The 17,021-nt window shown below is 57.4% G+C and overlaps 2 protein-coding genes across 4 annotated transcripts in view; both read right to left on the bottom strand.

Moving 5' to 3' along the window:
- GPX1 (glutathione peroxidase 1) overlaps positions 1-7,266 on the bottom strand; it is a 14,561-nt gene extending 7,295 nt beyond the window's left edge. The window contains exon 1 of the mRNA XM_073558902.1: positions 7,009-7,266. Coding sequence (XP_073415003.1) covers positions 7,009-7,227 — 219 coding nt within the window. The 5' untranslated portion in view covers positions 7,228-7,266. The remainder of the gene's footprint in view (positions 1-7,008) is intronic.
- Positions 7,267-15,657: 8,391 nt separating this feature from the next.
- Positions 15,658-17,021, bottom strand: part of RHOA (ras homolog family member A) — a 46,771-nt gene continuing 45,407 nt past the window's right edge. For all 3 annotated transcript variants that reach the window (XM_073558900.1, XM_073558898.1, XM_073558899.1), the window contains exons 4-5: positions 16,781-16,911; positions 15,658-16,464 (exon numbers count right to left, since the gene is read on the bottom strand). In XM_073558900.1, the coding sequence (XP_073415001.1) occupies positions 16,291-16,464; positions 16,781-16,911 (305 nt within the window). In that variant the 3' untranslated portion in view covers positions 15,658-16,290. The remainder of the gene's footprint in view (positions 16,465-16,780; positions 16,912-17,021) is intronic.

The raw sequence follows: 17,021 nt of genomic DNA, 5'->3' as shown, positions 1-17,021 counted from the left end.
TATATACACACATCACACCCGAGTGCACACACTGCCCCCCCATACTATAAACACCCACCACACCCGAGTGCACACACTGCCCCCCCATACTATATACACACACACATCACACCCGAGTGTACACACTGCCCCCCATACTATATATACACACATCACACCCGAGTGTACACACTGGCCCCCCCATACTATATATACACACATCACACCCGAGTGCACACACTGCCCCCCATACTATATATACACATCACACCCGCGTGCACACACTGCCCCCCCATACTATATACACACACCACAACCGAGAGTACACACTGCCCCCTACACTATATACACACACATCACACTGTCACACACACTGCCCCCGTACACTGTATACAGCCCCCCACACTCGGTATATATCTCCCCCCTCACAGTCATACACACGCAGCCCCCCGTACACTGTATACAGCCCCCCACACTCGGTGTATATCTCCCCCCTCACAGTCGCACACACTGCCCCCCGTACACTGTATACAGCCCCCCACACTCGGTGTATATCTCCCCCCTCACAGTCGCACACACTGCCCCCCGTACACTGTATACAGCCCCCCACACTCGGTGTATATCTCCCCCCTCACAGTCGCACACACTGCCCCCTGTACACTGTATACAGCCCCCCACACTCGGTGTATATCTCCCCCCTCAGTCAAACACACTGCCCCCCGTACACTGTATACAGCCCCCCACACTCGGTGTATATCTCCCCCCTCACAGTCGCACACACTGCCCCCCGTACACTGTATACAGCCCCCCACACTCGGTGTATATCTCCCCCCTCAGTCAAACACACTGCCCCCCGTACACTGTATACAGCCCCCCACACTCGGTGTATATCTCCCCCCTCACAGTCACACACATTGCCCCCCGTACACTGTATACAGCCCCCCACACTCGGTGTATATCTCCCCCCTCACAGTCACACACACTGCCCCCCGTACACTGTATACAGCCCCCCACACTCGGTGTATATCTCCCCCCTCACAGTCGCACACACTGCCCCCCGTACACTGTATACAGCCCCCCACACTCGGTGTATATCTCCCCCCTCACAGTCGCACACACTGCCCCCCGTACACTGTATACAACCCCCCACACTCGGTGTATATCTCCCCCCTCACAGTCGCACACACTGCCCCCGTACACTGTATACAGCCCCCACACTCGGTGTATATCTCCCCCCTCACAGTCACACACACTGCCCCCCGTACACTGTATACAGCCCCCCACACTCGGTGTATATCTCCCCCCTCACAGTCACACACACTGCCCCCCGTACACTGTATACAGCCCCCCACACTCGGTGTATATCTCCCCCCTCACAGTCGCACACACTGCCCCCGTACACTGTATACAGCCCCCCACACTCGGTGTATATCTCCCCCCTCACAGTCGCACACATTGCCCCCCGTACACTGTATACAGCCCCCCACACTCGGTGTATATCTCCCCCCTCACAGTCACACACACTGCCCCCCGTACACTGTATACAGCCCCCCACACTCGGTGTATATCTCCCCCCTCACAGTCGCACACACTGCCCCCCGTACACTGTATACAGCCCCCCACACTCGGTGTATATCTCCCCCCTCACAGTCACACACACTGCCCCCGTACACTGTATACAGCCCCCCACACTCGGTGTATATCTCCCCCCTCACAGTCGCACACACTGCCCACCGTACACTGTATACAGCCCCCCACACTCGGTGTATATCTCCCCCCTCACAGTCGCACACACTGCCCACCGTACACTGTATACAGCCCCCCACACTCGGTGTATATCTCCCCCCTCACAGTCACACACACTGCCCCCCGTACACTGTATACAGCCCCCCACACTCGGTGTATATCTCCCCCCTCACAGTCGCACACACTGCCCCCCGTACACTGTATACAGCCCTCCACACTCGGTGTATATCTCCCCCCTCACAGTCACACACACTGCCCCCCGTACACTGTATACAGCCCCCCACACTCGGTGTATATCTCCCCCCTCACAGTCACACACACTGCCCCCCGTACACTGTATACAGCCCCCCACACTCGGTGTATATCTCCCCCCTCACAGTCACACACACTGCCCCCCGTACACTGTATACAGCCCCCCACACTCGGTGTATATCTCCCCCCTCACAGTCACACACACTGCCCCCCGTACACTGTATACAGCCCCCCACACTCGGTGTATATCTCCCCCCTCACAGTCGCACACACTGCCCCCCGTACACTGTATACAGCCCCCACACTCGGTGTATATCTCCCCCCTCACAGTCACACACACTGCCCCCCGTACACTGTATACAGCCCCCCACACTCGGTGTATATCTCTCCCCTCACAGTCGCACACACTGCCCCCCGTACACTGTATACAGCCCCCACACTCGGTGTATATCTCACCCCTCACAGTCGCACACACTGCCCCCCGTACACAGCCCCCCACACTCGGTGTATATCTCCCCCCTCACAGTCGCACACACTGCCCCCCGTACACTGTATACAGCCCCCACACTCGTGTATATCTCTCCCCTCACAGTCACACACACTGCCCCCCGTACACTGTATACAGCCCCCCACACTCGGTGTATATCTCCCCCCTCACAGTCGCACACACTGCCCCCCGTACACTGTATACAGCCCCCACACTCGTGTATATCTCTCCCCTCACAGTCACACACACTGCCCCCCGTACACTGTATACAGCCCCCCACACTCGGTGTATATCTCCCCCCTCACAGTCGCACACACTGCCCCCCGTACACTGTATACAGCCCCCACACTCGGTGTATATCTCCCCCCTCACAGTCGCACACACTGCCCCCCGTACACTGTATACAGCCCCCCACACTCGGTGTATATCTCCCCCCTCACAGTCGCACACACTGCCCCCCGTACACTGTATACAGCCCCCCACACTCGGTGTATATCTCCCCCCTCACAGTCGCACACACTGCCCCCCGTACACTGTATACAGCCCCCCACACTCGGTGTATATCTCCCCCCTCACAGTCGCACACACTGCCCCCCGTACACTGTATACAGCCCCCCACACTCGGTGTATATCTCCCCCCTCACAGTCGCACACACTGCCCCCCGTACACTGTATACAGCCCCCCACACTCGGTGTATATCTCCCCCCTCAGTCACACACACTGCCCCCCGTACACTGTATACAGCCCCCCACACTCGGTGTATATCTCCCCCCTCACAGTCGCACACACTGCCCCCCGTACACTGTATACAGCCCCCCACACTCGCTGTATATCTCTCCCCTCACAGTCACACACTGCCCCCCGTACACTGTATACAGCCCCCACACTCGGTGTATATCTCCCCCCTCACAGTCACACACACTGCCCCCCGTACACTGTATACAGCCCCCCACACTCGGTGTATATCTCTCCCCTCACAGTCACACACACTGCCCCCGTACACTGTATACAGCCCCCCACACTCGGTGTATATCTCCCCCCTCACAGTCGCACACACTGCCCCCCGTACACTGTATACAGCCCCCCACACTTGGTGTATATCTCTCCCCTCAGTCACACACACTGCCCCCGTACACTGTATACAGCCCCCCACACTCGGTGTATATCTCCCCCCTCACAGTCACACACACTGCCCCCCGTACACTGTATACAGCCCCCACACTCGGTGTATATCTCCCCCCTCACAGTCACACACACTGCCCCCCGTACACTGTATACAGCCCCCACACTCGGTGTATATCTCCCCCCTCACAGTCGCACACACTGCCCCCCGTACACTGTATACAGCCCCCACACTCGGTGTATATCTCCCCCCTCACAGTCGCACACACTGCCCCCCGTACACTGTATACAGCCCCCCACACTCGGTGTATATCTCCCCCCTCACAGTCACACACACTGCCCCCCGTACACTGTATACAGCCCCCACACTCGGTGTATATCTCCCCCCTCACAGTCGCACACACTGCCCCCGTACACTGTATACAGCCCCCCACACTCTGTGTATATCTCCCCCCTCACAGTCACACACACTGCCCCCGTACACTGTATACAGCCCCCACACTCGGTGTATATCTCTCCCCTCACAGTCACACACACTGCCCCCCGTACACTGTATACAGCCCCCCACACTCGGTGTATATCTCCCCCCTCACAGTCGCACACACTGCCCCCCGTACACTGTATACAGCCCCCACACTCGGTGTATATCTCCCCCCTCACAGTCGCACACACTGCCCCCCGTACACTGTATACAGCCCCCCACACTCGGTGTATATCTCCCCCCTCACAGTCGCACACACTGCCCCCCGTACACTGTATACAGCCCCCCACACTCGGTGTATATCTCCCCCCTCACAGTCGCACACACTGCCCCCCGTACACTGTATACAGCCCCCCACACTCGGTGTATATCTCCCCCCTCACAGTCGCACACACTGCCCCCCGTACACTGTATACAGCCCCCCACACTCGGTGTATATCTCCCCCTTCAGTCACACACACTGCCCCCCGTACACTGTATACAGCCCCCCACACTCGGTGTATATCTCCCCCCTCACAGTCGCACACACTGCCCCCCGTACACTGTATACAGCCCCCCACACTCGCTGTATATCTCTCCCCTCACAGTCACACACACTGCCCCCCGTACACTGTATACAGCCCCCCACACTCGGTGTATATCTCTCCCCTCACAGTCACACACTGCCCCCCGTACACTGTATACAGCCCCCACACTCGGTGTATATCTCCCCCCTCACAGTCACACACACTGCCCCCCGTACACTGTATACAGCCCCCCACACTCGGTGTATATCTCCCCCCTCACAGTCGCACACACTGCCCCCCGTACACTGTATACAGCCCCCCACACTCGCTGTATATCTCTCCCCTCACAGTCACACACACTGCCCCCCGTACACTGTATACAGCCCCCCACACTCTGTGTATATCTCTCCCCTCACAGTCACACACTGCCCCCCGTACACTGTATACAGCCCCCACACTCGGTGTATATCTCCCCCCTCACAGTCACACACACTGCCCCCGTACACTGTATACAGCCCCCACACTCGGTGTATATCTCCCCCCTCACAGTCACACACACTGCCCCCCGTACACTGTATACAGCCCCCCACACTCGGTGTATATCTCTCCCCTCACAGTCGCACACACTGCCCCCCGTACACTGTATACAGCCCCCCACACTCGCTGTATATCTCCCCCCTCACAGTCGCACACACTGCCCCCCGTACACTGTATACAGCCCCCCACACTCGCTGTATATCTCTCCCCTCACAGTCACACACACTGCCCCCCGTACACTGTATACAGCCCCCCACACTCTGTGTATATCTCTCCCCTCACAGTCACACACTGCCCCCCGTACACTGTATACAGCCCCCACACTCGGTGTATATCTCCCCCCTCACAGTCACACACACTGCCCCCGTACACTGTATACAGCCCCCACACTCGGTGTATATCTCCCCCCTCACAGTCACACACACTGCCCCCCGTACACTGTATACAGCCCCCCACACTCGGTGTATATCTCTCCCCTCACAGTCGCACACACTGCCCCCCGTACACTGTATACAGCCCCCCACACTCGCTGTATATCTCTCCCCTCACAGTCACACACACTGCCCCCCGTACACTGTATACAGCCCCCCACACTCGGTGTATATCTCTCCCCTCACAGTCACACACTGCCCCCCGTACACTGTATACAGCCCCCACACTCGGTGTATATCTCCCCCCTCACAGTCACACACACTGCCCCCCGTACACTGTATACAGCCCCCCACACTCGGTGTATATCTCTCCCCTCACAGTCACACACACTGCCCCCGTACACTGTATACAGCCCCCCACACTCGGTGTATATCTCCCCCCTCACAGTCGCACACACTGCCCCCCGTACACTGTATACAGCCCCCCACACTTGGTGTATATCTCTCCCCTCACAGTCACACACACTGCCCCCCGTACACTGTATACAGCCCCCCACACTCGGTGTATATCTCCCCCCTCACAGTCACACACACTGCCCCCCGTACACTGTATACAGCCCCCCACACTCGGTGTATATCTCCCCCCTCACAGTCGCACACACTGCCCCCCGTACACTGTATACAGCCCCCCACACTCGGTGTATATCTCTCCCCTCACAGTCACACACAGTCTCCTTAGGCCATGTGCACACGATGCAGATTTGCAGCGGATTTTTCCACGCAGAAACGTTGCATATCCGCATTGTGATGTACAGTAGCCTTAAAATCAAATGGAAAAATAAACCCGCTGTGCACATGCTGCAGATTTTTCCGCGCGGTTTTGCTGCGGTTTACAATCCGCAGCATGTCAATTGTTTGGTGCAGAAACGCTGCGGTTTAAGGCTAAGTGCACACGTCGCAGAAAATTTCTGCACAAAAACCTGAATCCCTTCCCAGAAACCGCTCCTATTTATCCGCGGCGGTTTTGATGCGTTTTTTACCGCAGCGGTTTCTAAAATCATGGGAGAAGCCTAAACCGCGGGAAAAAACGCATCAATGTGCACAAAAAGTGCAAAATGCATAGAAATGACTGTGCAGCTTATTTTTAGCGGTTTTATAGTGAAAACCGCGGTAAAAACCGCTAAAAAAACGTTGTGTGTGAACACAACCTTACACCTCATCCATTATGAGGTGTAAAACCGCAGAAAAAACGCAGAAAAAACGCAGATAATCCGCAGCACTTTGTCCTGCGGATTTCCTGCGGTTTTCTCTACAAAATCCGCAGAGACTAAAAACTATGTGGAAACAAACCCTTACATGTTGCGAATTGTGGAAAAATCCGCAGCGTCTGCACAGTGGGTTTAGTTTTTCATTGATTTAGGCGACTGTACATCACAATGCGGATCTGCAGCGTTTCTGCGCGGATGAATGCGCTGCGGATCCGCATCGTGCGCACACGGCCGGTGACGCTCCCTCCGTCTTCTCACCTGATGGCCGAACTGGTTGCAGGGGAAGCCCAGGACCTGCAGCCCGCGGGCGCCGTACTCGGCCTGCAGCCCGTTCATCTGCGTGTAGTCCCGGACAGTCGTCCCTCAGAGAGACGCCACATTCTCGATGAGCAGCACGTGCCCCCGGTACCGGGACAGCGCCACCACCTCCCCGGACAGGAGCCGGGCTGAGAACTCATACACCGTGCGGAGAGCCATGACGGGCGGAGTGTACGAGAGCGCGGGAGAGCCGCGACTTATATACAGGGAGGGGCGGACACGCCCTGCATTACTGACCGTCCAATCACATCACACAAATGTTTAAGAGGGTGGAGAGAGACACAATGCTCAACCAATGACAGGGCCGAAAACCTGTTTACGTAACAGGGAGGAGTCGGACACACCCACTGGCCAAAAGATCACCGTCATCGCTTCAGCGGGAGTTCGGGGCCACAGTACACGGTCCTCAGTGGACAGCGCCTCACAGCGGGGGCCCGGGGCCACAGTACACGGTCCTCAGAGGACAGCGCCTCACAGCGGGAGTCCGGGGCCACAGTACACGGTCCTCAGGGGACAGCGCCTCACAGCGGGGGCCCGGGGCCACAGTACACGGTCCTCAGAGGACAGCGCCTCACAGCGGGGGCCCGGGGCCACAGTACACGGTCCTCAGAGGACAGCGCCTCACAGCGGGGGCCCGGGGCCACAGTACACGGTCCTCAGAGGACAGCGCCTCACAGCGGGGGCCCGGGGCCACAATACACGGTCCTCAGGGGACAGCGCCTCACAGCGGGGGCCCGGGGCCACAATACACGGTCCTCAGGGGACAGCGCCTCACAGCGGGGGCCCGGGGCCACAGTACACGGTCCTCAGGGGACAGCGCCTCACAGCGGGAGTCCGGGGCCACAGTACACGGTCCTCAGGGGACAGCGCCTCACAGCGGGGGCCCGGGGCCACAATACACGGTCCTCAGGGGACAGCGCCTCACAGCGGGAGTCCGGGGCCACAGTACACGGTCCTCAGGGGACAGCGCCTCACAGCGGGGGCCCGGGGCCACAGTACACGGTCCTCAGGGGACAGCGCCTCACAGCGGGGGCCCGGGGCCACAATACACGGTCCTCAGGGGACAGCGCCTCACAGCGGGAGTCCGGGGCCACAATACACGGTCCTCAGGGGACAGCGCCTCACAGCCGGGGGCCCGGGGCCACAATACACGGTCCTCAGGGGACAGCGCCTCACAGCGGGGGCCCGGGGCCACAATACACGGTCCTCAGGGGACAGCGCCTCACAGCGGGGGCCCGGGGCCACAGTACACGGTCCTCAGGGGACAGCGCCTCACAGCGGGGGCCCGGGGCCACAATACACGGTCCTCAGGGGACAGCGCCTCACAGCGGGGGCCCGGGGCCACAATACACGGTCCTCAGGGGACAGCGCCTCACAGCGGGGGCCCGGGGCCACAGTACACGGTCCTCAGGGGACAGCGCCTCACAGCGGGAGTCCGGGGCCACAGTACACGGTCCTCAGGGGACAGCGCCTCACAGCGGGGGCCCGGGGCCACAATACACGGTCCTCAGGGGACAGCGCCTCACAGCGGGAGTCCGGGGCCACAGTACACGGTCCTCAGGGGACAGCGCCTCACAGCGGGGGCCCGGGGCCACAGTACACGGTCCTCAGAGGACAGCGCCTCACAGCGGGAGTCCGGGGCCACAGTACACGGTCCTCAGGGGACAGCGCCTCACAGCCGGGGCCCGGGGCCACAATACACGGTCCTCAGGGGACAGCGCCTCACAGCGGGGGCCCGGGGCCACAGTACACGGTCCTCAGGGGACAGCGCCTCACAGCGGGGGCCCGGGGCCACAGTACACGGTCCTCAGAGGACAGCGCCTCACAGCGGGAGTCCGGGGCCACAGTACACGGTCCTCAGGGGACAGCGCCTCACAGCCGGGGCCCGGGGCCACAATACACGGTCCTCAGGGGACAGCGCCTCACAGCGGGGGCCCGGGGCCACAGTACACGGTCCTCAGGGGACAGCGCCTCACAGCGGGAGTCCGGGGCCACAGTACACGGTCCTCAGGGGACAGCGCCTCACAGCGGGGGCCCGGGGCCACAGTACACGGTCCTCAGGGGACAGCGCCTCACAGCGGGAGTCCGGGGCCACAATACACGGTCCTCAGGGGACAGCGCCTCACAGCGGGGGCCCGGGGCCACAATACACGGTCCTCAGTAGTGATGGGTAAAATGCGATTTTTTTTTTGGTGAGCCGGCTCTTCATTTCCTATTACCTTTGGCTTTAAATTTGAAGCCAACTTCTGGTATGTGTTAACCCATGATTGTATACCTTATAGTAAAAATCTACACATGAGCCAATTTATGACATAAAACAGAATAGTTTCCAGAATTACCAGATTTTATATTATTTGCTGTAAAAACTTTAACAAACACAAAATGAACATGCAAAATAGCAACAAGACCCTAATTATCAGTGCCACATTTTAAAGCTCCCTTCACACTTCGCTGTGGGCCGTCTGCAAACAGTAAAACTGCAGCGTCACATGTCGCATCCAGGCGGCTGTAGATCAGGACTTTGTGCCGTTGTGGGCGGTGACAGCGCGGAGGCCGATCACGGAGTTCTGTGCGATCGGTCCCCGGAGGCCGATCACGGAGTTCTGTGCGCCGGTCGCATCTCCGGCCCCTGAGGCAGAAGAGAAAAGGCAGCGCTGGAGCCGGGAAAGGTAAGAATTGAGCCTACCCCTTTACACCTGATCATTTCCAAAATAACAGCGTGTGTGTTCTGTTTAGTATGAAAACATTAACAAATATAAATTGTGCAAAAATATAACAAATGCTCAAAACAGCAGCAGAAAACCATTTTTAAAAGTGCAACATGTTAACTGTGTGTGTGTGTTAACTTAAAAACAATCACAAGAGGGCAAGGAATGCTTGTCACAGATTGGAGGGGCTGTGAGTGCTGTGTGCGGCAGCAGGAGGCGCATTCTTCCTCCGTCTCCTGCATAAGATCAGAGTGACTACTGCCGGGAGGGGCGGGGCAAGAGGGGACTGACTGTGGAACGTGAACTGGCAAAGAGCCGTTTAAATTTCAATTGGCTCCCTGCCAGGAGCCGGCTCATATGATTCACTATAAAGAGCCGGCTCCTTCGGGAGCTACCCATCACTAGTCCTCAGGGGACAGCGCCTCACAGCAGGGGCCACAGTACACGGTCCTCAGGAGACAGCGCCTCACAGCAGGGGCCACAGTACACGGTCCTCAGGAGACAGCGCCTCACAGCGGGGGCCACAGTACACGGTCCTCAGGAGACAGCGCCTCACAGCGGGGGCCACACTACACGGTCCTCAGGAGACAGCGCCTCACAGCAGGGGCCACAGTACACGGTCCTCAGGAGACAGCGCCTCACAGCGGGGGCCACAGTACACGGTCCTCAGGGGACAGCGCCTCACAGCGGGGGCCACAGTACACGGTCCTCAGGGGACAGCGCCTCACAGCGGGGGCCCGGGGCCACAGTACACGGTCCTCAGAGGACAGCGCCTCACAGCGGGGGCCACAGTACACGGTCCTCAGGGGACAGCGCCTCACAGCGGGGGCCCGGGGCCACAGTACAAGGTCCTCAGAGGACAGCGCCTCACAGCGGGGGCCCGGGGCCACAGTACAAGGTCCTCAGGGGACAGCGCCTCACAGCGGGGGCCACAGTACAAGGTCCTCAGGGGACAGCGGGGGCCCGGGGCCACAGTACACGGTCCTCAGGGGACAGCGAGGGCCACAGTACACGGTCCTCAGGGTACAGCGCCTCACAGCGGGGGCCACAGTACAAGGTCCTCAGGAGACAGCGCCTCACAGTGGGGGGCCACAGTACAAGGTCCTCAGGGGACAGCGCCTCACAGCGGGTGCCCGGGGCCACAGTACAAGGTCCTCAGAGGACAGCGCTTCACAGCGGGGGCCCGGGGCCACAGTACAAGGTCCTCAGAGGACAGCGCTTCACAGCGGGGGCCCGGGGCCACAGTACACGGTCCTCAGGAGACAGCACCTCACAGCGAGGGCCCGGGGCCACAGTACAAGGTCCACAGGGGACAGCGCCTCACAGCGAGGGCCCGGGGCCACAGTACACGGTCCTCAGAGGACAGCGCCTCACAGCGGGGGCCCGGGGCCACAGTACACGGTCCTCAGGGGACAGCGCCTCACAGTGAGGGCCCGGGGCCACAGTACAAGGTCCTCAGGGGACAGCGCCTCACAGCGGGGGCCACAGTACAAGGTCCTCAGGGGACAGCGCCTCACAGCGGGGGCCCGGGGCCACAGTACAAGGTCCTCAGAGGACAGCGCCTTACAGTGAGGGCCCGGGGCCACAGTACAAGGTCCTCAGGGGACAGCGCCTCACAGCGGGGGCCCGGGGCCACAGTACAAGGTCCTCAGGGGACAGCGCCTCACAGCGGGGGCCACAGTACAAGGTCCTCAGGGGACAGCGCCTCACAGTGGGGGCCCGGGGCCACAGTACAAGGTCCTCAGGGGACAGCGCCTTACAGTGAGGGCCCGGGGCCACAGTACAAGGTCCTCAGGGGACAGCGCCTCACAGCGGTGGCCACAGTACAAGGTCCTCAGGGGACAGCGCCTTACAGTGAGGGCCCGGGGCCACAGTACAAGGTCCTCAGGGGACAGCGCCTCACAGCGGGGGCCATAGTACAAGGTCCTCAGGGGACAGCACCTCACAGCGGGGGCCCGGGGCCACAGTACAAGGTCCTCAGAGGACAGCGCCTCACATTGGGAAAACTTCTCTTTTTATCCATTGCTTTATCTAGGATATCATCTAGAGACCGGCCGAAAATATGCAGGAGCTTCTCACAAAATTAGACTATCACCAAAAAGTGAATATATTTCAGTTCTTCAATACAGACAGTGACTCTCCTCTATTCTATAGAGTCGTTACACACAGAGTGATCTCTCTCACGTATTCCTGGTAATGTTGATGATTATGGCTTACAGCCAATGAGAACCCAGAAGTCATTATCTCAGTAAATTAGAATAATTCACAATAAACACCTGTAAAGGCTCCTAAGCGTTTATAAAGGTCCCTTAGTCTGTTTCAGTAGAAGACTGCTGACCTGACAGATGTCCAGAAGGCAGTCACTGACACGCTCCACAATCATGGGGAAGACTGCTGACCTGACAGATGTCCAGAAGGCAGTCACTGACACGCTCCACAATCATGGGGAAGACTGCTGACCTGACAGATGTCCAGAAGGCGGTCACTGACACGATCCACAATCATGGGGAAGACTGCTGACCTGACAGATGTCCAGAAGGCAGTCACTGACACGATCCACAATCATGGGGAAGACTGCTGACCTGACAGATGTCCAGAAGGCAGTCACTGACACACTCCACAAGGAGGGGAAGCCACTAAAGGTCATTGGTAAAGAAGCCGGCTGTACACAGAGTGCTGGATCCAAGAATATTAATGGAAAGTGGAGTGGAAGGAAAAAGTGAGGTAGAAAAAGGAGCACAAGCCACCGGGATAACCGCAGCCTGGAAAGGATTGTTAAGAAAAGGCCATTCAGTAATGTGGGGGAGATTCACGAGGAGCGGACTGCTGCTGGAGTCATTGCTTCACACCACACACAGACGTCTCCAGGACATGGGCTACAAGTGTCACATTCCTTGTGTAAGCCACTCATGACCAATAGACAACGCCAGAAGCGTCTTACCTGGGCCAAGGAGAAGAAGAACCGGACTGTTGTCAGTGGTCCCAGAGTCTGGAGGAAGAGTGGAGAGGCCACAATCCAAGCTGCTGGAGGTCTAGTGTGAAGTCTCCACCATCAGTGATGGTTTGGAGAGCCATGTCATCTGCTGGTGGAGGTCCACTGTGTTTTATCAAGACCAACGTCAGCGCAGCCGTCTACCAGGACATGTTAGAGCTCTTCATGCTTCCCTCTGCCGACAAGCTTTATGGAGTTGGAAATGTCATTCTCCAGCAGGACTTGGCCCCTGACCACACTGCCAAAAGTACCAACACCTGGTGTACACACAACAGTATCACTGGGCTTGATTGGCAGTAAACTCACCTGACCTTAACCCCGTAGAGATCTATGGAGTATTGTCAAGAGGAAGATGAGAGACACCAGACCCAACAATGCAGACGAGCTGAAGGCTGCTATCAAAGCAACCTGGGCTTCCATAACCCCTCAGCAGTGCCACAGGCTGATCGCCTCCATGCCACGCCGCATTGATGCAGGAATTGATGCAGAAGGAGCCCCGGCCAAGTATTGAGGGCATTTACTGATCAGACATTTCAGGAGTACGACATTTCAGATTTTACAATCATTGGTGTTATAAAGTATTCTCTGTTACTGAGATAATGACTTTTGGGTTCTCATTGGCTGTAAGCCATAATCATCAACATTACCAGAAATAAACCCGTGAGAGAGATCACTCTGTGTGTAATGACTCTAGAGAATAGAGGAGAGTCACTTTTTGTTTCGAAGAACTATAATAAACTCACTTTTTGATGATATTCTCATTTTGTGAGAAGCCCCTGTATTTCCCTTCACATAGGACTGAGCACAGTCTGGGCTTTGGTTTGGCATCTCCTGGCCAGGTTTTGAGCCACAAAGCTCTGCAAGCCGCATTGGATAGATTCGCTGTCCTAGCTGCCGACCTGGCGCAATCTGCTGAAGCGCCAGCCAGGAAGGCAGCTGCTCCCTGCATCAGTGGAAGGTCCGCCAAGATCTTCTCCCTAGGGGTGTTGTTTCTGAGCAGGTCCTCAAGCTGCTGTAGCCACACCATCATAGACCTGGCCGTGCAGGTCGCCACTATTGCTGGCTTTAATGACCCTGCTGATGACTCCCATGTTTGTTTCAGAAAAACCTCTGCCTTCTTATCCAGGGAGTCCTTAAGAGCCCCTAGGTCTTCAAAGGGCAATGTAGATTTCTTTATTGGCTTTGCTAGTCACGTCAAGTTTAGGAGTTTTCTCCCATATGCCTGCCTCTTCTTCGTCAAAGGGATATCTCTGCTTTGACGGAGATGGTGGTGGACCCTTCCTCTCCGGCCTCTTCCATTCTCTACTAATAAGCATCTTGATCTTTTCATTTACCGGAAAAGAGCGCCTTTTCCTCTGCTCCAGGCTGCCAAATATGATGTCCTGGACTGTTCTAGTGGTCTTGGGATCAGCTATGCCCATAGTCGCCCTGATCGACCTAACCAGCCTGTCCATGTCCTCAGCTGGAAAACAAGGTCTACCCCCAGTGTGATTATCAGAGGAACCAGAGAAATCCGAATCGTGCCACTGATCTCTGACTCAGATCACTGTAGTCCTCACTTTACCTCCTCTTTATGTCCCATCAGGTGTTTTAATGACTCCTGGACTTCAGGTCAATTACGACCTTCAGGTCCATAGCAAGCCCAGGGATTTTCTCCGCGACAGTCTGCTGCATGCAATCAGGACAGTCTTTTACCATACGTGCTGGGAAACCCTCCCCTGCACAGAGCCCTCTACTATTACTCTTTATTATTCTGCTTCGAGCTACATTTCAGGGGCCTTTCCTAGTAAGAAAAAAACTAAATACACAGAGAAAGGGAGGCCTCTTAATATGAACGTTCACATAGATCACTCACCATTGAGCTGATCAGTCTAGGGTACCGGAGATGGAGGCTGGGTCTGTTCCCAAGGACATTCCTCCCTGGAGGTGGGCTCCTGACCTGCCTTACTCTTCAGACTGGTCCTGCTGCTTGTCCGACTGTCACTGCCGCTTCACTGGAGATGGCGCTGCTGTAATGGCTCCCGTGGCTGCTGCTGCGGTGGTGGCTGCTGTTGCGGCACAGCCATAATAGGACACAGAATGCCACCATAACCGTGGGCAGATGCCTTTTAATACCGGATGCCCCAGAGGTCACCTCCATCCGGCCCCATACTCCCGGTGCACTGGGGGCAGAGAGCACTAGCCAGCCCTGCGAACGCGCAGATCCTGATGGCCGCTGCAGCAGGACACGCCGGATAGCCGCCTCGCGTCCTGCGCAGACACAGGCGGCCTTCACTTTCCGGCGCACTTATTGCAAGGGCATGCCAGCATCACACCAGCACCCCACCCGCACGTGCGCAGACCTGGAAGCGAGTCCTGGCGCACCTCGCCTAGGCACTCCTGCAACCCCAGAGCGCGCAGTTCTGGAACCTCCTGGCTGGTGTTACCTTACCCTCCCTCCTCCAGAAAGGCATCCCATCCTGGACACTCTCCAGATCCTGGGTAAGTCAGGTACCACTCTCTTTCAGGTTCCCACAAGGACAGGAAACCATACTGATGCGGAGGAGAGGGGACGCCCTTTTATTCAGGTTTCCTGTCCTTGATGGACAGATACCCTCTTTTCAGGTGGTGCTGCCACGGAAGAAGGGGAAAATGACCAAGAGCAGGACCAGAAGCAACTACTCCCATCAGGCAGTGGCTGCAGGCTCTTCTCCGCTACATGATGGCAGCGGTACCAATAGTGACCCTATAGCCAGACACCTGCTGTGGATGACAGTGCAGCATTGTGCCGAGGTTACCGGACCCTCAGTCCACTGGAGCCAGCGGGTGGAGAGGGGTCCGTCCTCACCTGCAGCCTTATGATCGGCGGCGGCAGGAGACTTGTGTGACAAAGACAAATTACATGGCAGATACAGAAAATGATTTTATTTACCAATGCCACATAAAAAACGGTAACGGACAGGAGGCCGAACCTCGCTAATTCACCCCTTAGATGCCGGGGAGCTCCCTTATTGCAGGAAAGCCATAGTGCTCTGTGTACATCCATTGGCTGCAGGATCTGAAGGCAATGCACACTCTGCAGTGCTGCACCGCACGTGGAGGAGAAGGCAATGCACACTCTGCAGTGCTGCACCGCACGTGGAGGAGAAGGCAATGCACACTCTGCAGTGCTGCACCGCACGTGGAGGAGAGCACCAGTGACGGTTCAGTGTCCCATCCCAACGGATCTTACTAATGACCTAACCTCAGCGGGGAGGCAGCAGAGGAGCACTCAGCGGGCGGCTCCTGGGGCCACGGCACTGGGCATTCTGGTATTGGGGTAGCGGTGACGACACTGCGGCCCCCCGTGACATGGAATGTAGGAGTTAGTCTGCCGCTATCAGTGACGTTACAGAGGCTTATAGAGAAAGAACGATGACTTTAAATACTGAGCGAGACGACATCTTATAAAATATCAGATAGAATAAATGGAGAAGACACTCTAGATTAATAATCGGGGGTCCTGTGAGATGCTGGGGAGGGGGTGTGCAGGGCGCTCATCCGTTAGATCAGAAGGCACGTAGTTTTCTTCTTGCCGCGTCTGGCTTGCAGGGCGGCCCGTGTGGCCAGCTCAAATACTTCCCTGACGCCGTCCTTTGTCTTTGCGGAGCACTCCATGTAGCCGTAGGCAGAGATCCGGTTGGCCATATCACGTCCTTCTTCAGGTTTCACCGGCTCCTGAGATGATGGAGAAGAGACGAGAAGATGAGACGCAGCACAGCTAGAACCCCCCTGTACATGGAGAGCGGGGCAGCGGAGGTACCAGCTACAGCAACCAATCAGGAGGTTGTTAGAGTGGAACGCTGGAATGTGACTGGTCACTACAGATGGAGGCTCCTCGAAGGACCCTTCTTGTGTGATCGCGGATCTAGTGGTCACACGGTGACCCGGACCACAGGGCGAGCGAGACGTCAGGTGTACTTGTACCAAGACACCAAAAGTCTCACCACACTCGAGTGCCCCCCCCCACCCCCCATGTCCTGGCTGCACCCACCTGCTTCATCTTGGTCAGCTCTCGGCGGGTGTGCTCGTCATTGCGCAGGTCCTTCTTGTTTCCAACAAGGATAATGGGCACGTTGGGGCAGAAGTGCTTCACCTCCGGGGTCCATTTCTCCGGGATATTTTCTATGAATACAGATATTAAAATCACAAAACTGAGCGCAACAGAAACAAAGAATGTGCGGAGGGGGCAACAACTGTGCTGGGGGTGGCGAGACCGCGAAGATGTGCTCCCT

Source organism: Dendrobates tinctorius, unplaced genomic scaffold (genome assembly GCF_039654945.1).
Source record: "Dendrobates tinctorius isolate UK_male_01 unplaced genomic scaffold, ASM3965494v1 ptg000261l, whole genome shotgun sequence".
Classification (NCBI taxonomy): Eukaryota; Metazoa; Chordata; class Amphibia; order Anura; family Dendrobatidae; genus Dendrobates; species Dendrobates tinctorius.
Note: the sequence above shows the minus strand (reverse complement) of the source record. Positions and strands in the feature narration are given on the sequence as shown.